This window comes from Octopus bimaculoides, chromosome 4 (genome assembly GCF_046866305.1).
Source record: "Octopus bimaculoides isolate indiv1 chromosome 4, ASM4686630v1, whole genome shotgun sequence".
Lineage (NCBI taxonomy): Eukaryota > Metazoa > Mollusca > Cephalopoda > Octopoda > Octopodidae > Octopus > Octopus bimaculoides.
The window spans coordinates 26,997,067-27,022,823 of record NC_142931.1 but is presented as its reverse complement, the minus strand read 5'-3'; the positions used below and the strand labels follow the sequence as shown (position 1 = coordinate 27,022,823).

The 25,757-nt window shown below is 35.8% G+C and overlaps 1 protein-coding gene across 1 annotated transcript in view; it reads left to right on the top strand.

Annotated features, from left to right (window-relative positions):
- Positions 1 to 4,313: 4,313 nt before the first annotated feature.
- Positions 4,314 to 25,757, top strand: part of LOC106875957 (uncharacterized) — an 82,404-nt gene continuing 60,960 nt past the window's right edge. Inside the window, exon 1 of the mRNA XM_014924298.3 lies at positions 4,314 to 6,159. Within this exon, the coding sequence (XP_014779784.1) occupies positions 5,598 to 6,159 (562 nt within the window). The 5' untranslated portion in view covers positions 4,314 to 5,597. The remainder of the gene's footprint in view (positions 6,160 to 25,757) is intronic.

Genomic DNA, 25,757 nt, shown 5'->3' with positions numbered 1-25,757 from the left:
TTCTGGGTTCAGTCCCACAGCGTGGCACCTTGGACAAGTGTCTTCTACTATAGCCTCGGGCCGACTAAAGTCTTGTGAGTGGATTTGGTGAACGGAACTGAAAGCCCATAGTATATATATGTATATATCTATTATGTGTGTCAGTGTTTGTCTCCACTACCACCACCATCGCTTGATAACTGGTGTTGGTGTGTTTATATCCTGGTAACTTAGCGGTTCGGCAAAAGAAATCGATAGAATAAGTACAAGGCTTAAAAAAAAAATACTCGGATCGATACATTCGACTATAAATTTTTCAAGGCGGTGCCTCAGCATGGTCGTAGTCTGATGACTTAAACAAATAACACACACACACACACACACACACACACACATACACACACACACACACACACACAAACACACACACACACACACACACACACACACATGCTTCAGGCATATCTTAAAAAGTATATATGTGATGGTAGGTAATGTCGATACTTTTGGTAGAGGTTCTGCCTTCTGAGGACATCTTGCATATCACTGGCATTGGCACTCATTTGACACCCAGCACTGCACAGTGACACCACGAACTGCCATCACACTACAGCGTACTACTTCTTGGACAAAGCCATAGGGTAACCTAGTACTTTCTTCAAAACACCCGGATAATTATTTAAGAGATTTTCACCTGTTGTCACCTGACACACGTAAAATTCTGGGTTTCTAAATTACCTGTGGTGGAAAAAAAAAAATACTGGCACTCCGTCGGTTACGACGGCGAGGGTTCCAGTTCATTTGATCAACGTAACAGCCTGATCGTAAAATTAACGTGCAACTGGTTGAGAACTTCACAGACACGCCTACCTCTAACGTAATTCTCAGGGATATTCAGCGTAACACAGAATGTGACAAAGCTGGCCCCTTGAAATACAGTACTACCTTAATCACTAGGCCACGCGCCTTCACCAGTGGTGAAATATATTAACGAGCAAACAATCAATATTCGGCACCCTTAAGGCGGTGAGCTGGCAGAAACGGTAGCAAGCCGAGCGAAATGCTTAGCGGTATTTCGTCTGCCGTTACATTCTGAGTTCAAATTCCGCCAAGGTCGAATTTGCCTTTTATCCTTTCGGGTCGATAAATTAAGTACCAGTTACGCACTGGGGTCGATGTAATCGATTTAATCCCTTTGTCTGTCCTTGTTTGTCCCCTCTATGTTTAACCCCTTGTGGGCAATAAAGAAATAAGAAACGTTAGCACGCCGGGCAAAATGCTGTCTTTACTTTCTGAGTTAAAATTCCGCCGAGGTCGACTTTGTCTTTCATTCTTTCGGGATCGATAAATTAAGTACCAGTTGCATACTGGGGTCACTCTAATCGACTGGACCCCTCTCCAAAAATTTCGGGCCTTGTACCTAGGGTAGAAAAGAATATTCAGCACCCTAGCTGAGGGACGACTACCTCTTAGCTCGGTGAGACACGAATATCACTTGGTCATCTCACTGCATCCCTGATATGCCCCCAATCATTTTGGTCTGGTTTGCTAATTTTCCAGTAAGCCAGAGGCGAGAGACTGAGGCTCCTTTATTTGTAATCTATGTCCAGTACCTGTCAAGGTTTGAGCTTCTTGGAAAGACACACGACCAAACTCAAATTGCAGCAGTGGAGGTACTACGCGCAACAGTAAAAATAAAATATCACTACTTCCGGACTTCCACGCTCGTTGCATCTCACAAAGGATGGAGATGCCAAGATTCTCCAGTCACCAGTATGGCTGTATGGTGCTCTTTGAATGACTGTAGGAGTTAGGGCCTTGGCCTTGGTCCTCTTCGAAAATGAAGATCAAATAAATATGCGTACATACATAGATGCGTGCACGCACACACACACACACACACACACACACACACACACACACACACACACACACACACACACATATACACATACTTACATACATGCAAACATACATACATACACACACACACACACACATGCACGTATACATACGCACATATATGTATATATGCATATGTATATATATATGTATATATATGCATGCATATGTATATATATATATACGCATATGTATATATATGTACATACGCACATACATACATATATGTGTGTGTGTATGTGTGTATTTATGTATGTATATATGAATATAAACATATATATACACACATACACACACATATACATACACACATGTGTATATGAGTATATATATATAAATACACACACACACGTCAAGTCCTCGTCTATATGTGATAGCTCGTGCGTGTGTGTGTATGCGTATGTGTGTGTGTGTGTGTGTGTGTGTGTGTGTGTGTGTGTGTGTGTGTGTGTGTGTGTGTGTGTGTGTGTGTCGGCACATGAAATGAAAATGAACGTTAGAAAGCAAATGAAAAGAAAAATAGAGTTGTTCTTATTCGCCTTGGGCACTCTGTTGGCACTATCGTTGAATAAACATTATCAGTTCATTATAAACCACCACCGCCACTACAACTCCTATAACCACCACCTCCACAACAACTACTATCATGACTACCACCGCCACAATCATCTTCTCCCACCCACCTACCCAACCTCACCTCAACCTCACTCACCACTCTCCCTTCTACGAAAAAGACCCCCAAAGACACCGCCTGTGTGGATCGGCACCAGGCGCAAGAACTAGTCGTCAAAGACTTTTCTATTATTTGTTTCAACCGTAACTTTGTCGTGTGAGGAAGAGGAGGAGGAGCGAGAGGATAAAGGAAGCATAAGAGACATAAGCAAAAGAGAGAGACAGAGAGAGGGAGAGAGAGAGAGAGAGAGAGAGAGAGAGAGAGAGAGAAAATAGGAAGAACAAGGTAATGTTCTGCCCTAAATCATCTCCCTCTTCCTTCTACCCCTTCATCGTTTCCTGTCTCTTCCCCCCAGCCCGTTCCTTTCCTGCTTCTTTTCCAAATTCTACTTCTAATGTTTGTTATGCTGAAACTCCTTATTCCCCACCCATGTCAAAAATATGTGGCTACGTGTGTGCGTATGTAAATGACTGCATGTATTTGTGTGTGAGAGAGAGAGAGAGAGAGAGACAGACAGGCTGGCAGTCAGAGAGAGAGAGAGAGTGCGGGTGTTGAGAAGCCTCTTATATTGAAATATGAATATGTACACATACTCAGCAACATATGTGTGTATATTAAAATACGCACACATGCATACACACGTGTATGTGTATATATATATATATATATATATATATATATGCAAATATATATATATATATATATATATATATGTGCAAATATATATATATATGCATCTGTCTTTATTTGTTTATGCATATGTATATATATATATATATATATATGTATATATGTATATATATATATATGCATATGTATATATATATATATATATATATATATATATATATACATACATATACACACGCACACATACATACACACGTGTGTGTACAGTGATTGTTGCCAACATTCCTCATTGGAAAAGGTTTATGACCTGCTAGGGTTGACCTTCCTTTTTCAATCTCCCAGCGTTCGATAAATTAAGCACCAGTTGACTAATAAAGTCGAACTAATCGACTGTAGCCCCATCCCACAAATGCGAAACCTTATAACTTTGGTATTGCTTTTCGAAACAGGGGCTTGACAGAAACAGTAAGGAAAATAAAACACCATGTAGTTTGGTCCGCCTCTTCTTTTCTACGTCGATAAAAATAATTAGCAGTTATATAATCGTTATCATAATTGTTATTATATAACACAATTGTATCAGTTTAATGAATAAATGCATTTTTTTTTCTTTTTTCTTTCTGGATCTTTGTAATTAAAAGTTTTAGTATGAACGAAATCTTGGCAGAAATGGATAGTTCCGTGTAGAAACGATTTGCTGCACTTAGTTATGTCCCTTTAATGAAATCGTGTTGACGTCGGCTTTGTCTTTACTTATTCCGTGGGGGTGGCGTTAGCGGAGGTTGATAAAATAAAGTACTGTACCAGTCATGTACTGAGGGATAGATATAATCGCTTATACCCATTATATTCATGCGCCTATGTGAGAGAAATCAGTTTTAATGTCTATGAAAAAAAATAAAATAAAATACAACCGCAACAAATGTATTAGTTTTTTTTTCTTTAATTGTTTTATTTATATTTCTTTAATTTTTGTTTGTTTTCATTCCTACACAGCTTCACGTTTTCCTTGCTATCTCCCAACTTCTTCCACTCCTTTCTCTGCTTTCCCCATCTCCCCCCACTACTTCTGCTGTCTTTCTTGCAACTCGTTGCCTTACACTTCCACCAACCAACCAACCCACCTACACAATTTTCTTGTTAGACTTCTTTTTTTTTTTTTCTCTCTCTTTTCTCCTGCTTTGCTGAGTTTACCCTCATAACACTTCTGGTGCGACCAGCTGTTGTGTCAGGCGTTTCCGATGTAGCTCTCCTGAAGCCATTATAAACCATCTTAGTTTGACAACATTACAGTGTCGTTGTCCTTCGTGAGTTTTATTTATTTTATGTATTTATTCCATCCAAATTCATCGAGGTTCTTTAAAGTTTGATATCGTTTAACGATATTCTGAGTGTATGTGCGTTTAAAGGCGCACAACATACATTGATATATATATATATATAAATATATATAAATATATATATCATAACCGCCAGCTTAACACATACGGTATGCACGTACATAACCGCACACGCAAACATTGTTAAGTGAGAGTAAATATGCAAGAAAACTGAACGTAAAACATGGAAAAACTTAAAAATAACGATGGGGCAGGTTTGTTGAGACAAGCAGCAATCATAAGTCATTCTGTGTTGCGACTTGACTATTATTAATTCTTCACGTCCATTCTCTTACATATTTTTGTCCCATCAAATTCACTTTCTCGTTACTTTTCTCTTACACACACACACACACACACACAATTGAAAAGACAAAAACAAATAGCAATCACTTTTCATTCGCTTTACTTACCAACTACCTCTTCCTCCCCATTATTATTACTACTACTACCACCACCACCACCACCACCCAGTTCTTATTTAGATTGTTTTTCTTCATTAAGTTTGTCTTATTTCGTTTCCTTAAAAATACTTTTTTTTTTCCAAAACTTTGTAAACAACTTTTACTGCCAACCGATTCCTCCTCCACCTCTCTCTGTTTTCTCTTTCTTTCTTTCCATCTCTTCTAGCTTTCTTCTTTTCATTCTCTCTTTTTATTTATGTCAGAGTTTATTTCTAGCATTTCAGCATAGAAAACAAACTATATATATACATATACACACACACACACACACACACACACACACACACACACACACACACACACACGTTTGTGTGTATGTAAACATCTAAAAGCCAAGTAAGTCTGCACACAGTCGCAGTAAATTCAACCGCACATACTAACAAGAAGACCGAAACTAAAGAAAAAAAAAACTGGTAGGAGTACATTCGGATCAGATTCCACCAGAGTAGTGCTTTTGAGTAATTTTAATTACTTCTAGTGCACTGCTTTCTAGCTGTTAGCCTGTGTATCTATCCATCTATCTATCATCCTCTTCTCCCTCTCTCCCTTTTAGTTCTTGCTCTCAGTAAAATGGACCGCCGAGATCACATGGATACCGGAGGTTCACTACAAACATGTAACCCAAACACAGGAAACCCCGGCTCGGACTATGGTAGCATGGCTATGCGTTATTTGTCACGGCCGTCACCTCGGACTTACGATTGTATGCAAGTAGGGGGTATGACTGCTGGGGCGTTAGGGTATTCTTCTTACCCGACAGATTTTGGGTTAGTGCAATCAGCTGCATATTTAAGGAATGTGTTCAATGCAACAAACAATTCATTTCTAGCTCCACCTCCGCACACCAACGCAGGTGGGGTTGGATCACTAGTGGACATACCCGACGGATATTGCGGGGTTAATGTAGCGGCTAAAGAAAATGCCACGAATCAACACCTCCATCCGGCTTACATGGGAGGACACAACACACACAGTTCAGGTCTACCTACAATGGTGAAACATGATTACTATTCTGCACTCCAAGATGTAAATACATATGGAGGACGCTTACCTGCTTCCCCCGGATCTAACCATTCTTCCAGAGAAGGTAGCCCCAACACAGACGGATATTGCAACACGGATAACGATAAAGGTAAGTAGCTGGTTACAAGCAATCGAAATCATTGATAACCATTTTTTTCTCCCCAAGTTGTCTCTCATGCGCACATACACATATATACAATGTTTGAAACGGAGATTTAGCTGCTATTTCAAAACGTTGACTGTCTTAAATATCGAACAAAAACGCAATGTTTTTTTATAGATGCTTTATTTTTAAAGTGTTCCTACTGTGACAAACCCGTCTTTGTTGACATAGTTACAGATTAAGGCACATCCACTTCATTACGGGACATTATTTTCTTGTAACTTTTTTAAATAATGCATATTTTTGCATGCGCAACGGTATCACCAAATTTGTTTCTATTTCAAAAACTTTGTTTCGGAACTTAAACTCCAAGACACTTTAACATGTTTATATGCATAAATACGTATATACTTCTACATATGCATGTACGTTTAACATGCATTTGTGTGTGTGTGTGTGTAAGTATGCATGACATGTACATGTTTGACTAAAACGTGCGTGTATGCATGCATAACATGAGTGTTTGCATGTGAAACACGTGTGTGTGTGAATAACACGTGCGTATGTACGTAATGTATGAATAACACGTGAGTAAATATGAATGTGTAGCAAAGTAACTAGATAGATAAGGTACTTAGGGTACCGGGTGTTTCAATTTGGTTTCTGAGTGTTCTGAACCTCTTTGTATCTAGGGGTAGTAGCAGTAATCTTCTTGAAGGTATTCGCCTTCAGTTCATTCAATAGGACATCTGATCATAAATTTATTTTAATTTTGCCATAAGAGAACGTCAGAACTATAATCATAACTATTATAAAGTAACTGAAAATAAAGACTGTTTTCGAATTAACAAGAGAGGTTTTGATAGTAAAACTAAATTAATAATATACACACACACGCATATAAAGCATTAAGGGAATCTGTGACCAAGAAAGGCAATCATACATTCAATTGATGCTACATCAACGGATCACCGGTAGGTTTTTAATAAGTTATTAAGGTTGTTCCAGTAAACAATATTCGGCATGGAATATGAATTTCTGAACCAAATTTTCCCGCGAGACAACCCTAATGACCAAGTTCACCCCCAGATGTTTTAAATTTCGAGTTATTAGTCACATCAACTAGTATTGTTGCATTCAGCTTCTCATGGGACAACCACAACATCAATTCTTAGTTCTTTTTCTTCGTTCGTTTATAAGAAAAATATGAAAGAGAAAAATGTCTGTTACGTTTATTCCTTTATAAATTTAAGTTTTCAAAGCTTTGAAATGTAAAGTGAAAAATAATTCATAAAAATTAGGTGCAAGCATAGTAGTGTGGTTTCGGGCAAGTGTCTTGTACAATAATCTTTGGCCGAGTAATACTATGTGAGTGAATTTAATAGACACAAAATGAGCAGAAGATATACATACAGACACGTATATGTGTGCGTGTGTTCCACACCGATTGACAATCGGTGTTGGTTTGTTTACACCCCGTAACTTAGCGTCTCCGGCAAAAGAAACCGCTAGAATTAGTTCCAGTCTTAAAAAATTAAGTATTAGGGCGGTGCCCCTGCATGGCCGCAGTCCAATAACTAACTATTTTGCTGTACGAAATGTAGGTGTCACGTCCAACCCATGCCAGCATGGACAACGGACGTTAAATGATGATTGTAGTACCGGTTCGTGCCAATCTATGACTATAGATACATAAATATAAGTTTATTTACATTCAAGACTTTTGGATTTCTTGAAGTAAATATTTTAAGAAAACAAAACAATATCAAATAAGTATATTTGTAAATATGATACAAGATAACAATTACGAAAAATCCAAAAAGCATTTTATGTTGCATTTAAATTTACCAAAATGATATGTATGAATGTATACATGCCACACATGAAAAAATAACAGTCAGAGCCAATATTTGATTGAGAGTCCCACTCTTCTTGAATAGTACCCTTTATTAGTTTATACTTTTTCGAACCTTTATTGAAAATACCACAACTATTTGTCGTTTCTATAAGTTCTGATAGCATATTTAATACTGGGACTATTTTGTGTCACAAGTATTAAATCGGAAGTATTCAATAAAATTCTATTTAGAATGACCTGGTGCATTCTACAAGGGTTAAGGCAGCCAGCGGCCCACAGAACGTTTTAAATAGTACACCTGATAAAAAAAATTACCTTGAATTTTTCTAATAGTGCGGCTCACCTCAGGATGAGCCTTGACAAAAGATTACCGAGGCCTGTTTTAATGATTGAAAATATATATATATATATTATGAGAATATCTGCTAAATTATTAAAAACTTAAAAACAAAAACAAATAATAATAATAAATCGAATCTCTTTATAGTTACTTCTTCATGACATTTAAATTTTTTTAATTAAAACTATCTGACTGAGAAAACTTTACAGCTGAAAGGTGTTATTTAGTAAAAGCGTATTATAACTGTCCAGCGAGATTAATGTATTTTAACAAGTTAGGATTTCTGGTTTCTCTAACATACTCATAATTTAGGACGACTGAAATGTTATAGATCAATTGTATTATTCCAAAACCTTTGAATGAGACTGACTTTAGCTAAGTCACCAATTACAAGAATTCCCAGATTGCAAATATTAGAAATCTTCAACAATTTCAATTCCATTCAAGAAGTTTTTGGTATAAAAATTTTCTAATAGCGATCATTTTCGTGTAACCAAATTCAACAGCACCCATTGAGCCTTTATAAGCACATCCACAATAGCTCAAAATTAAAATTTTAAACAAGCTGACTTTCTAGTAACAGAAAAAGTATAATATTACATCAGTTACATAATTTTAAATTAGAAAAAAAAATGAATTACATTTTGCAAGTCATTTATTTATATAAATTAGAAAAAGATATAAATGATTTTGCCATAGGCCAATACATTAAACTGTGGCTGACTTAATACATCCAGCAGTAATTATCTACCATGTGTTGGTGTTACAGTGTATTTCAACATCACACAATCACATACAGAAATAACACGTGCACACACATACGCTTGCAGAGAATACCGTAGGAATTCCATCTCCGTCCCCACTATACATACAAATGCGCGCAATCAATTACAATATAAAATGTTTTACAAACACTGTATCACCGGCTTATACACAGCGTCAACGAGAGTGCCTGTAAGTGGTCATTCGACCAGCTAGAAATAACAACTAAATCTCCCTCAAATCACATCTTACCGTCTTAGAAAAAGACATGACAATGTCGTACTGAGCTTCAATTTCATAGGAAAAAAAATGCATTGGTCACAGCTTAAATACCTTTAATCATAAATATCTTTAAAGAACATAAGGATCCTATACACAATATCTATGTCCCTCACGCATATATGTTTCATAAACACACACGCACATAGAATTGCCATACATACACTCACATGACAAGGGTCATTTCCTCTGCTTTTGTCTCTCACACATTTACACACACACAAACAAAAGTCTCAGTCTCTTTCCTCCTCTCCCCTCTCTCCCGCTTGCACAAAATCTTCAACACCTTTTCACAGATAATTTACATGTACAAATCAATTAATAGTACACAACATAGATACAAAGATGTCACTCTCGGTCCTCATTCAAAATGAGGACCGGTAACCCGGACCTGTAAAGAATCCAGATTAGTTAACAACAATAAAGTGTCGTTACTAAATAAAGTTTCTAAAGTGATTACACTATCTCATTTAGGGAGAGACGGAAGGGGACAGGCTTATAGTCAGAATAATTGATCTGGTACTTAGTTTAACAATCCCCCAAAAAGAAATGAAGGCAAAGTCTTACATCAGCGGGATTTCAACTCCGAATACAAGACATTTTTGTCCATTGCTCTACCGATTTTGTCAATCCGCTAAAAGCCATGTTTCACATTAACACAGGCCCAGATATTTCCAGAGAAAGTCCATAATCGACTGAATCGATCTCTGGTATATAATATATATTACCGAACCCCGTATCTCTTTCCTCACACAAGATTCCATGTATATCTCTACAGTTAATTTGTAAATTGACTTTATTATGATAGAACCTCGTCCACCTATCTTGTGACAGTTAAAAATCCTGCCGAGGTCTCATCTTTGCCTTTCATCAATCCGAGGCCGATAAAACAAACTACTAATCATGAGTTCTCTTCCCCACAAAATCATTATTAAAAGTGGTAAGCTGGCGGAATCGTCAGAGCACCGAAAACAAATGTCCTATGACCTTTAACTTCCGAGTTCAAATCCTGCCAAGGTTATACTATTCTATATTTTTGAGATGATATTCGCACCAGCCTTCATCAGAAATTCTGGTGGAATTTCGAACTCAACCCTTTATTTGATTAATGGGGTACTCTGTTCTCATTCTTAAGGTATTCTTTTTTTTTGCTGATGTTATTTTTTCTGTTCATAAAGAGTTGGGTTCGAAATCCCACCAGAACACTTGATGAAGGCTGGAGAGTACATCTGCCGAAACGTTGTAGTAACAACAAACAAGGTGTACTGCCAAGGTTAACTTTTGAGTGTTGATGAAATAAAGATATACTCAAAATACTAAATTTGCCTTTCATCCTTCTAGTGTTGAGAAAATGAAATACCAGTCAAGTACTGAGCTCGATAAAATCAACTGTTCCCTTCGCCGAAATTCTTGGCTTTGTGCCTATGTTGAAAACAAATCTTAACCCTACCACATCGTGTTACCGCTATAGCGGGAATAGGTTAAATGTCATCTCTGCTGGATTCCCGGTAAAGTGGTAACGAACAACAGACGTAGCCGATTCTGTCCATTAGGTCGCCTCTTGAGCTGTATACAGAAGTGTTTACTTTTTGGCCCAAGAGCCCGAGTGGAGGATAAAGTTAGACACAGGGGTCCAGATCTGAGAAGTTAATCTGGGCTTTTACAGATATTAAAAAAAAATACCTTCAACGTGTTGAACAAACAAAAGTTCTCTATCCAAGACAAATGTGTTTCCCCAACCCTGAAATTGAGAGAACCGTAATGTATGCCGTTTGAAAGGTATCTATATAAAATTTCATTAAAAGATATCCATTTTCCTCAAAGTTATGGGGAAAAAATCGGATCTTGTGAATTTTCCGAAAGTCCTCTCCCCACACCCTCGGAAAAGATTTTCCCCACAAATTTCTTTATAATCATAATCTATGTCGTTTGAAAGGCATTTATATAAAATTTCATTTAAAAAAAAAAACGTTTTCCAAAAAGTTAGGGAAAAACTCGGATCTTGTGAATTTTCCGAAAGTCCTCTCCTCACTCCACCCCCGTTGCTTTGCGCGTTTTTGTTTCATACACATTTTTTTTTTTTTACACCGGTTGCACTATTTTTTAACCCATTGACAATGAAGTCCTGAATATATTGCCTGAGAATAAGAGGGGACGGTCATGATTGGAAGCTTCGCCTATAGGTCTATTTGGTAAGAGCAAAGGTATACCTAAAAACCCACAATTGTATCAAACTGAGACGAAGTAGCATTTTTTATCACGATGAATGTATGCTTTCTACAAAGAAACTTTTAATTAAACAAGCTTCCTGAGAGACCGTTCTCATCTTTCTCTTAGAAGACATTAATTAAACAAGCTTCATAAGCAAGAGGCGAGATTTAGAAAATTAAATTATCTATTCCAACCAGATATATATCTACTGTTAATATTATGATGTCAGCTTATTTCTATCATGATTCCATAAAGTTATGGCATAATAAACTGGAATAAACTAATCGTTCGAATGTGACAACTCTGACTTCAATTTTCCGAAATATTGAACAGAATTACGAATTAAATTTCGGGCCTTGTGCCTAGAGTAGAAAATATTATTTATCTGGACACATTCAATGATATATTAGCGTTATTTTACACAAACATGCATCAACTGACAATATATAATTGAATTTATGGCGACCAGTTGTTAGTTTAAATAAATAATTATATATTTTAGTATGTATTTTTTCCGTTTGTGAAAGAACGTGTGTATATGTGTACACATCCACTAGTTGATCGTGTTTTTTCGATCTTCATTCAAAAGGCAAGAGATGTGTGTGTGTGTGTGTGTGTGTGTGTGTGTGTGTGTGTGTGTGTGTGTGTGTGTAACTGAATTTCTTCATCTTTACATATGGGTTGAAGGATAAAGTTGTATTATAAGATAGTCAGTCATAAAGATGAGACCATATTCTACTCTAGGCACAAGACCCGAAATTTGGGGGGAGGGGGCCCAGTCGATTAGATCGACTCCAGTACGCAACTGGTACTTAATTTATCGACCCCGAAAGGATGAAAGGCAAAGTCGTCCTCAGAACGTAAAGACAGACCAAATACCGCTAAACATTTCGCCCGGCGTGCTAACGTTTCTTATTTCTTTATTGCACACAAGGGGCTAAACATAGAGGGGACAAATAAGGACAGACAAAGGGATTAAGTTCATTACATCGACCCCAGTGTGTAACTAGTACTTAATTTATCGACCCCGAAAGGATGAAAGGCAAAGTCGACCTCGGCGGAATTTGAACTCAGAACGTAACAGCAGACGAAATACCGCTAAGCATTTCGCCCGGCGTGCTAACGTTTCTGCCAGCTCACCGCCTTTCTTCTGACCATGTTCACATGATAAATTGAGTTTGGAACTAACGAAAGCATCCAAACATTCATCAATTTTATATGCTCATAGTATTTACAGATATGTTACACACCATTCTCTTCCATATCAGTGAATCCGCTGATAAGCAAGTACTTTTGTCACAGTAACAGAGCGACGTTGGTAACAAGATACGAGACATGGCTCATATGGTTCGTTATCTTATCGAACCTATCATCCATACCGTACTTCTTCAAATATAAAAATGAAAGGATATGTGAATATACAAATTATCAATCCTGAATAATTCAGGGTACATGTAAAAAGTATTTCTAGTTTATTATAAAATTCAACAATTGCCATCCAACATATTCAAGTCAATTTTGATATGACTCTATTTTCATCGATATAATTGTTAGTATTTTGTAAGATGTTATATTATTGATGCCATTGATTGTACTTTTAAGCAAGGCACATAACTCTGGTTGACACATTCTATTTGGCAGGTGGCATTCCAATGTTCACAGTAAGGACATCAATTTGATTCTAATTTTCAAAATTGATCCAGTTCATACTAAAATGTAAAAGAAAAATGCCTAAATATTTTATATCTGCTTAAATGTTATATTTAAATCTATATACTCGTGTCCTAGCAGAGCCTCAGCCAAATTGCTCGAAATAAGAATAAAAGAATATATAAAATATATGATATAATGATCCAAGTTGGATTAATTTTATAAATGGGAAAAAAAGAACCCGATACATACTTAAAAGAATATTATAAATTAGCTATGAAACTACATCTGACTCAATGGTCTAGAATGTCGTGTCAAAGTATCGTCCAAGTAGGCTTTTAGAGATCGGTCTGGTGTTGACTGAAAGAAGCCACCTAATGGAAAAGGGCTTAATGATGCATCTTATACAGTAATACTACAGGCAATTTGTGTGTTTCATGTGGACATTTATAAAGACAGAAACTTGTGAAGCTATAGTATTTACGGTATTCATCATCAGTAATTAGATCCTTAAACGACCATGAAGGAGCAGCTTTGTGATTAGAAGCCTTTAAACCATCTCTGTAGTACAGTTCTATGTTTGTCCCTTCTATGTTTAGCCCCCTGTGGGCAATAAAGAAATATATATATATTTAAGAGATGAGGAATTATGTACATTACTTACATTTGATGGATATTTGTCCTCGTCTTGTTTGTTGTTAACACAACGTTTCGGCTGATATACCTTCCAGCCTTCATCAGGTGTCTTGGAGAAATTTCGAATTAACCAATACGCCATATGCCCACGAAAATAGTGGTTAAGAGTGCGGGCTACTAACCCCAAGATTCCGAGTTCGATTCCAGGCAGTGACCTGCATAATAATAATAATAATAATAATAATAATAATAATAATAATAACACCGAAAAATACTTTAGGAATTAGAACCCAGGATCGAAATTTACCCAAGACACCCAATGAAGGTTGGGGGGTATATCAGCTGAAACGTTGTGTTAACAACAAATAAGATGAGGACAAATATCCGTCAAATGAAAATAATGTACATCTCTTTGATAGTGATTTATCCGAAATGCTAATACATGGTTTGAAGAAGGTTTGATGGTTATTTCTAGCAGGTCAAAGGACCATAGGGATCGTTATACAATGTGCTCGTTACACAATGTGCTTTTGCATGGTTGTATGTAACTTTATAAAACACAGATTGACATCTATTAATAATCATAGAAAAAAAAATTTACATAGGCGCAGGCGTGGCTGTGTGGTAAGAAGCTTGCTTCCCAACCACATGGTTCCGGGTTCAGTCCCACTGCATAGCACCTTGGGCAAGTGTCTTCCATTATAGCCTCGTGCCGACCAAAGCCTTGTGAGTAGATTTGGTAATGGAAACTCTGTGTGTGTGTGTGTGTGCATGTCTGTCCCCCCTCCCCGTCATCACTTGACAGCCGATGCTGGTGCGTTTATGTCCCCGCAATCCAGCAGTTCGGCAAAAGTGACCGATAGAATAAGTACTAGGCTTACAAAGAATAAGTCCTGGAGTAGATTTCTTCAACTAACACCCTTTACGGCGATGCTCCAGCATGACCGCAGCCAAATGACTGAAACGGATAAAAGAATAAAAGGATGTAAACAGATTTGTTGCAAAGGAAGTGGCACCAAGCCGTCACGATTACCGATGCCTTAATTAAAGGGCCAATCAGTTGCTTAGTTTTAGAAGTATTATCAGGAAACCTGTGTAATGTATTTTTCCTTTCTATTCGTCTCTGAAAGCTCAGGCAACATCGAAGCAAATACTCGACTTTGAATTACAAGTACACTCTACCCGACAGGTTTTGATGCAGTTTCCATCGACCCAAATCCGCTCATAAGGTATGGGTCGACCCGTTGCAGTTGAAAATAGCCTTTGCTGAAGATGCCACACTCTTGGATTGAACTCATGTCCTCGTGGTTGTGAAACGTACAATTCTTAACCATTCGGCCATACTGTTCAAGAAACAAATGATACTTTTTCATTACTCATTTTCGAAATCGAATAAAATAATCACCGGTATCATACATACTGAGCTGGATTCGATATCCTATATTGTAACTAAGGCAAATTTTTAGGGAGAATGTTTAGAAATGGAAACGAGTAATGCTTTTAATGGTGTAAAAATAGGCATTTCGACGTAAGAATGTTTTCTTGTATAAATTTCTTTGTATTTGACTGTAATATAATTTTGTTTTTATTTGTTGTTGCAAAATTTTTGACGTGAATTCTGTGTTGAAACCTGCATCTCAAGAGTGTCATTATACCAATAATAAACACACACACACTGGTTCCACTTCACTTTATTTTTGTCAAATGGTTAGCCAACTGACAAATAATGAAGTAAAATTCAACGTTTGTTTATTATGGGCATAATGACCCTCCCAAGAAACAAAACATGTCAAAGTTATTATGCTTATCAGTTGTTCTTCCCTTGGAAAATTCTTTAAAATATTATTTAAGTTAATATTAAAATGTTAATAAATATATTAAAGCGGAAACCAGGAGTTGAAATATACTGCTACCTTGAACTAATAATGATGTTTCTAATTTAGGCACAAGGCCAGCAATTTCGAGGGGAGGGGTTTTAGTCTGTACCAATGACCCTGGAGGGGATGAAAGGCAAAGTTGACCCCTGCCAGATTAGAACTTGCAAAGAACCGGAAATGAACTAATATTATAAGATATTCGCTTCTTTATTTCTTCAAAGTATTTGTGGAGTCCTTACAATTCATTTACTTTCGATCTTTTATAATTTGAGATATATTTCCGCTGATATAATTTATATAAACTAATTCATTTTTATGAAAGAAAGTATTATCATTTCCATGCAAATAATAATTTTTTAAATTCTTATCGCTCACAGTTTATATTGATTTCCAATTGAAATTATTCCTTCCCGTGATAGAGGAATTTAACATTTTTCAATTATCTCTATTGTGAATAAAACACACAGACTGGTTTAAACAAAATGTAAAACAAACAAGAAAAAAAGAGGATCCAAGCAGCATTTTTAAACTACATCAAATTTATAAACTTTTAAGAGAAAAGTTATTCAGTACATCGAATATTCTCCATAGCAGGAGAAATTTTAAAGTAATAGAAATATCGCATAGTCATGTAGAAAAAAGTAAACCATATCTAATGATGCTACATTTCCTAATGTAATCGGCTTCAGCAGTTTAACGAACTCATTCCTAACAAGAATGACAGTCAACCGTAGATAAATTTGATCCTAAAGCATAAAGGAATGTAACAAAATACTATATAGGGTATTTATTCGAATTGGCTACCGATTTTACAACACTGTTGCCCCCTCCGCTTTTTGGAAAATTATAATGGTTTCAGTTATTAGCTAGAATAGAGACGGTTTAATCGATTATATCGACCTGATTAGCACTCTACTGCATCGACCCGACAGGACGAAATGCATACTAACTCGAATAGAATTTGATCATATACATATATCTGTATGTCTGTAGGTATTTAGGTAGGACACCCAACTCCCATATATTCAATTTAATCAGAATATTAACATCGATTTCAATTGAATAGGCACAAACTCTGCAATAGTTTTAGGGTAAAGAAGAGTAGAGGTTATAATTTTCATGTCCTTCTAAGCTTGTGAGTGACACAACAGAAAAAGTTTTGACACAATTTGATATTCCATTTATTTCGAGAGATTCTCTTCACTGGTGAGTTTGTTTTTAAATATCGATTACATTATAAAATATCGATAATTTGTTCTTTGGTGTATATATGCATACAAGTAACAATGAATGTCAATACTATGCTGTTGAAGTGTATCTTTGTATATACATATAGCCATACAAGTATACAGCTTTTAGTGGTATCCGGTTCCCGATCGTAAGGACGTGAGTTCGATCCCGGCAGTGCATTGTTTCCTTGAGCAAAGCACTTTATTTCACGTTACTTCAGTCCACTCAGCAGACAAAAGTAAGTTGTACCTGTAATCCCAAAGTCCAGCCTTGTACCATTGTGTTACGTCAATTCTCTTCCTGAAAAGTACACTAAGGGTACGTGTATCTGTGGAGTTCTCAGCCACTTGCACGGCATTTTCATAAGCAAGCTGTTCTGTTGATCCGATCAACTGGAACATCCATCTCATCTTTGGCTTTTGCTGAGGTACTACGATACGGAGACGTAAACAAACCAACGCTGACTGTCAAGAGTTATGGTGTAGATACAGACACACGCATATATATATATGTGTGTGTGTGTGTGTGTGTGTGTGTGTGTGTGTATAATTAGTTAAAGATAGTTATGGCCGGTCTATGGGGTTACCCAGGGCTTCACATTCATAAATGCTTAGCTTCACAGCGTCTCTTCAGACCCTAATGGCAGCCACACACACACAAACACGCACACACAACTGGCTTCCATGCACTTTCTATTTATTGATTCCACTCAGAAGACATTGGTCGGCTCGGGTGCCACGCAGTGGGACAGAACTCCAAGCCACAAGCTTACAAGGCAGCTTTGTAACCTGCGTCCATAGAGTATGTATTTATTTATTTATTGACTAGCATACCGTTGCGTCTTAAAATTGGTTGCAACAATTAACTATCAGTTAACTAAGACATTTTCCGCGTCCTAGGCCACAAAACTCTCAGAAATAGATACAAGGATTGCTGGGGAAAGTTACGGATAACCGACTTTCTTTCTATCCAGTAAGTAATTAGTTCATGTATCGTTTTAAAGATTGTAGTTGCGTGCCTTCACTTTACAAAATCGCCCACTTTTTAATAAATACAATAAAGGAATAAATAAATAGAATAACGATAAAATTTTCAGACCCTGTTTGTTTAAATATTTGAAGCAAGGAATACGTTAATTAGAAATAAATATACAGCGAGAAAGGAGAAAAAAGCATTGAATAACTGACATTATTTTGATTAATTAGTTACAAACTTATTCTGGTTTATTTATTTATTTTGGAAAACATATTTGTAGTTGAGTGGCTCAAGTAAATCGTATAAAAATTACCGGGAAATATATTATAATGTAATATATTAAAATACGATAATGCCACGTAAATGTGAACAGACACACATACACACTCACGTATACGTAAACTTGACGCAAGTTCAGGGTAACGTGACAAATCCACTTAAAAAATAAAGTATTCAAATTATTAATGCTGACTGAACACACAACACAAACATATATATATATATATATATATATATATATATATATATATATATATATATATATATATATATATATATATATGGGGGGGGGGTGTATAAGTAAATAATTTAGAACTGAATACGCTTCAGACGCTACACAAAGCTTTTCATTTACAAATATGTTTGTGTATATATGTATGTGTATATATATATATATATATATATATATATATATATATATATATATATATATATATATATATATATATGTATGCATGTATATATATGTATGTATGCATATATATATGTATATATATTTGTATGTATGTATATAATATAAATGATATATAAATATATGATATGTCCATACGTATGTATAGATAAGTATGTATGTATATATATACAACAGGCTTCCGCACAGTTACGCCTGCGTGTATCTATCTATCTACATAATATTGAAACCTGTATATATAAAAAATATCCATATATATACATGCATGAACATATACACCCATGATGAATATAGGTATATTAAATACCAGGCAATTCTCTTAACGAAAGATGAACAAACAAGTGCCTTGTGACGATTACAACCCACACATTGCTTGGCAACCGGTGTTGGTATGTTTACGTAGCCATAACATACCACTGTTCGGCAAAAGAAACAAAAGGGTGATAATCTCGAGAATGGAAGAGACACCTACGATGGCATTTCATATATATATATATATATATTCCTTTATCTGTTTCTGTCATTTGACCGGCCATGCTGGAGCACCACCTTGCGTCGAACAAATCTACCCGAGGACTTATTCTTTGTTAGCCTAGTACTTATTCTATCGGTCTCTTATGCCGAACCGCTGAGTTACGAGGACGTAAACATACCAACACCGGTTGTCAAGCGATGGTGGACACACACACACATATAGTCATTTCACTGCGGCCATGCTGGAGCAATGCCTTCATTCGAAGAAATCGATCCAATGACTTATCCTTCGTAAGCCTAGTACTTATTTGATAGGTCTGTTTTTGCCGAGCCGCTAGGTTACAGGGACGTAAACACACCAGCATTGGTTGTCAAGCGATGGTGTACAAACACAGACACACAAATACATACATGCATATATGACTGAAGCCCATCTTGTATGTGTGTATATATACTTACACGATAGGCTTCTTTCAGTTTCCGTCAATCAAATCCACTCAAGTATTTGGTCGGCCCGACGCTATAGTAGAAGACACTTGCCCAAGGGGCCACACAGTGGGACTGAACCCGGAACTATGTGGTTGGGAAGCAAACTTCTTATTTCTTTATTGCCCACAAGGGGCTAAACATAGAGGGGACATAGAGGGGAAGCAAACTTCTTACCACACAGCCACTCCTGCGCCTGTATTTGCTCCTATGTAATTATGATGTGTATATACTCACACACACACACACATACACACACACACACACACACATATGCATGTATTTATATATAGGAATATACACATGTTTATGTCTATTTAATACGTATGTCTGTATATGTACTCTTCTGTGTAAATATACGTTTATATTCATATGTAATACACACACACACGTATATATATATATGTGTGTGTGTTATAGGTGTGTATATATGTGTATTATATATTATATATATATATATAATATATATTTACACGGGTGTATATATGCTTGTGTGTGCATAGAATTATATTCTTACATGCATCTATGTTTATGTATAAGGGTATGTGTTTGTTTCTATAGAATACGTGTATGTGATATGTATAAAATATATATTGCACTCACACACATATATGGTATGTGTATGCCTATATACATGTATGTGAATGTGTGTCACCAACTGCGATTCTGCAAAAGAGGTCTTTAGAATATGTATCAAACTTAAAAACTATGTATTGGAATCGATTTGTTCGTCTCAAACTCGTAAGGTGACGCTCCAGCGTGACCGCAATTCAATGACGGATACAAGTAAAAGATAATGATGTATGTCTAGAGAGAGATTCAAAAACACATTGTTTGAATGCAAATAGATCAAGTTGTCACACATTTGATTACCATATAGCTGAGAAAATATACATATAACATGTATATTTTAAGTCGTTATGTAACAATAACTAACTCATAATGACATAATTTATGCATTGTTATCTTTTATTCCAGTACTTGATATTTGTAAATATGCTACTTATTGTGTCGTTCACTTTTGCCAAACTGCTAAGTTACGGAGAGAACCAACTAGCTATGGTTGTCAATCGGTGGCGGACACACACACACACACACACACACACACACACACACACACACACACACACACACACACACACACACACACAGTTTTGGTCAGCCCAGGGCTATAAAGTTGCCTCGCAGCAGGACTGCACCCGGAACCAGGTGTTTGGAAAGCAATGCATTTACGTGTGTGTATCATCATCATCATCATCATCATCATCATCATCGTTTAACGTCTGTTTTCCATGCTAGCATGGGTTGGACGGTTCGACCGGGGTCTGGGAAGCCAGAAGGCTGCACCAGGATCCAGTATGATCTGGCAGTGTTTCTACAGCTGGATGCCCCTCCTAACGCCAACCATTCCGTGAGTGTAGTGAGTGACTTTTACGTGCCACCGGCACAGGGGCCCGAGGAAGCTGGCAACGGCTACGATCGGTTGGTGCTTTTTTACGTGCCATACATATTCATATATTTGTGTCTGTATGTTTATGTATGTGTACACACGTATGCATATGTCTATACACACACAAATATATACATATAGGCTTATTGTTGCGGGCAAGTTTATTTCTACTGTAACTATTTTCTGTGGCTTTTATTTTTTCCTGAATTCATTTATTACATAATAAAAAATATTATAGATCGATAAGTGCATTCAGTCTTGTAGTGAGTACGCATCGATTACAAATATAACTGTGTGTGCACACAAATACAGACTCACACGCGCGCGCGCCAGCGTATATACTTCCATTGTTTGTTGAATGTACGCTGTTTGAATATCGCTTTGCATTTTCTCCGGTCAGCTGGTGAGACATTGAAAGCGATTCGCAGAACTTCTTGAATACTTTGTCATGAACTTCTCTTTCAATCAAAGCAACCTTTTTGCCAGGGTTGGGAACTTGCTCTTTTGCAAGTGAAAGGTTGTGAGATTTGAACTCAGAAATTTCATAGCGAAAAAGATTACAGTAGATGTCTCCCAACGCTTCTGCAGTACACATAACTAGACTGGTTCTTTACTTTTATTGAACTCGGAGGGTTTAGAAAAACAACGTTGCCCAAGGCAGGATTTGAACTACAATATAAAGATATGAATACATACATATAAACATACTTTCTTATATATATATACGGTCACATACTTGTTTAAAATATTTGTAACACAGACGTGTATTTCTATGCATAGAGATAGATAGATAGAGAGAGAGAAAGAGAGAGAGAGAGAGAGAGAGAGAGAGAAAGGGAGAGAGAGAGAGATAACATATCTTCACATCCAGTACAATAAATTCTGGAGTTGTTTTGGACTAGAAGTTATTTCTCGTTCATATATAAAATGGCTGCTTTAATGCTTTGTCCGTTTCTGGTCAATTTCTGTTTCAACTAATTAAGATGTGTGCATGTGTTATATATTGATTACCTAAACTATCTTTAGTTCAACAGCGGATAACAAATATACATACTCTAAATATCCTGTAAGGAACTGGACTTAAAAACCTGTATTTTCTTCATGTGTGAGATTTGACCTCCATTCCACCCTTTTCTTCAAGTATTCTCATTTATTCTTATTTGAATATTACTTCGTTCCTTTGTTCATTCCTGACCAATTTACATCACAACCATTCATGGTGTTAACAAATATTATGTTGTACATCTAAACAGATTGCTATCTTTACTTCAACAGCGGCTGATAAGCTGAATACTTACCGAAATATCTAATGTTTCTTTATGTAGTACATTTCAGGTTCATTCTTCCGTTTATTGAATTTACATAGGCTTAAAGTTATAGCACCAACTAAATGTGTTGATGTGCACTCTCAGAGTTTTAAATATCTCATCTTTGTGAATTAAAATTGTAGTAAGTTTCAACGAGATTTACAAATCCCATCTGTTCTTTATAAGGTATTTTGAGGTCTCTAGTCATACTGTCGATCACTCGGAAATGAAATATCTCCCTTAGATGATATATATGTCTAATATCTACATTCATGTACACATACTTCTATACGCATAATGTGTTGGTTTCAATAGCAATATAACAAGTCACTTCACCAAGTGGAACAGTTCTTATTGAAGATTATGCAAAATGTTATCCACTTCATTAATAAGAATCAATTAAGTCAACGCGTGTTGACCTCACATTGGCCACATCCAGCTTGACCAGATCTATGGTTTTCTTAGGGTTTTGTGACAAAAAAATATGCATCACATCTTATTTCCTTTAAAAGCAACGGTACTAGAAATTAGTTGTTATTGCTTTGTTCATCCTCGAGTAAGCTTTGATTCTGGTGTTCTTGAATCAAGGTCGTACAAAAAGCAACTACTTCTCTCCTCGTTTCTTTTCAGGTACCTAGGTCTACATTATCTTATGATAGTCTGTGATATGTAGGAGACTTGGATGTTATTTCTTGTCAATTAAACAATTGCGATGAGGAACTCGTACTTGATGTGAGAGAACTGATAGCGACAGATTTCAAATCACACTATATGATCAGTTTGTCTTTCATCATCCCGAGGTCGATAAAATAGAAAACAAAACCCCCATTCTGGGATTGATTCAATCGACTATTCCTTTCCTCCATAACAAATGCGGTTCATGTAATATTGGTTTCAATTTTGGCATAAGGCCAGCAGTTTCGTGGGGAAAAGCTAGTCGATTACATGGACCCCTGAGGTGAACTGATACATCTTTTATCAACCCCGGAATCATAAAAGTCTTACCACGGCGGGATTTGAACTCTGAATATACATCTTGAAGAAATGCGGCTAAGCATTTTCCGGCATGCTGACGGTTCTGCCAGGTATCCGACTTAAGAAATCTATACAAAGATCAAATTAAATTGCAATGGATTTGCAGATTCAGTGGATAATAGGGGGAAAAAAAGCCATATATTTAGAGTTACACTTCTTTATATTGCTGAGTTCAGATCCCACAGTTAGCTTGGTAATTCATCATTCTCAGGCTGACAAAATAAATATCAGTCAACATTTGACTGCACTCCCTCCAAAATGCACGGCGACGTGCTTAAGTTCGAAATCAATATAAAGAATGAATTGTGAAAAGTATTTTCGTGTATTTTTTTGATACAGCTTCAAAGGTTTTATATATTATAGGCGCAGGCATGGCTGTGTGATAAAAAGCTTATTTCCCAACCACATGCTTCCGAGTTCAGTCCCACAGCATGGCACCTTGGGCAAGTGTCTTCTAGTATAGCTTCTCGGGTCGACCAAAGCCTTGTGAGTGGATTTCGTAGAGAGGAACTGAAAGAAGACCGTCGTGTATATATATATATATATATATATATATATATATATAATGTATGTATTTGTGTGTATCTCTGTTTGTCCCCTTCAGCACCATCACTTGACAACCTATGTTGGTGTGTTTACGTCCCCGTAACTTATCGGTTCAGCAAAAAGACCGACAGAATAAGTACAAGTCCTAGGGATGATTTGTTCGACTAAAGGCGGTGCTCCAGCATGGCCGCAGTCAAATGACTGAGAGAACTAAAAGGCTATTTAAATGGTAATTAAAATATCTTAGACACTAAACCTTTATATTCATACTCATTAACCTTCTCTAATAGTATACTACAATTTCGAAAGATTTGGTATGTTGCGTGTGTGTGTGTGTGTGTGTGTGTGTGTGTGTGTTAGTGTGTGTGTGCGCGCGCGCGCAGTCGGGTGCGTGATTTCATAAGCGTGTAGGTTTGGAGTGGGAGTCAGTATAGTGACGATTTTTTTCCTTCAGCCGGCATTAATTGAATACACGACCTTAATTACGTGATTTAACACCGAACGCATTCACATGAGTACGTTTGGAATAGCGATGCTATTTATCCCCAAGTCAATGTGGTTTAGGCAATCTAAAAAACATTCCAGATGTAGCCATCCCGCCGATTCGCTGTGTAGGAGATCCAGGATCCAATAACATTTAACGTGTCCATTTTTTATTAAACGATCGGGTGTGATTTGAGGATAATTTAGCTGCTATGATTAGCAGATCGAGCGACTATGTAGGGACTTTCTTATTAGCTGGAGGGCAGAAAGAATTTTTATGATGTATTCATTGATAGAAATAAATCGAGTGAACTGAAGTCTGCTTTATGTGAGTGTGTATGTAAGTAAGTCGGTATGTGAGTGTGTATTCATTTTGTGTTTTGTGAATATTGCAACCTATTTCTTCTAAAAGTTCTAAGAAAGTGTCAAGGATTCTCTAATTCAGAAACACCCTAAAACAGAATTAATTTCATCATTCACCCTCTCCTCTCAAACATTTTTTCTCTTTCCTATTTTTAATACAATTCACGCCTGTATATATATATATATGTTACATGAATATTATGCATATATTACATATATATATATATATATATATATATATATATATATATATATATATATATATATATATATATATATATATATATATATATATATTAGATATAAATATTAGATATATGTAATATTACATATATATATATTATATATAATATTATATATATATATATATATATATATATATATATATATATATTTACATATTATATATACATAGTATTATATATATATATTACATACATATTTATATATTACATAATATATATTATATATACAATATATATAAATATAGCATATATATATAATATATATAATGCTATATATATATAATATATATATATAGAAATATTAATATTTCTAAGTCTCTCTAAAGGAGACTACGGCAGCGGTACTGGATATTAATAGTTATCGCCAAGCCAACATGGCAGTCCAAAAAACAGGATGAATGCTACTGTTGATTAGCTATATAATATATGATATTATATATAGTGTATATATAACATTACATATATATATGTATATATATATATATATATAATATTCTACACATGATATATATATATAATATTACATATATATTATATACTATTATATATATACATAATATGATATTATAATATTATATATATATATAATATGATATAATATAAATATATAATATTATATATATATATATGTATATATTATAATATATATATCATATTATATATATAATATATAAATATGATATATATAATAGATAATATTATATAT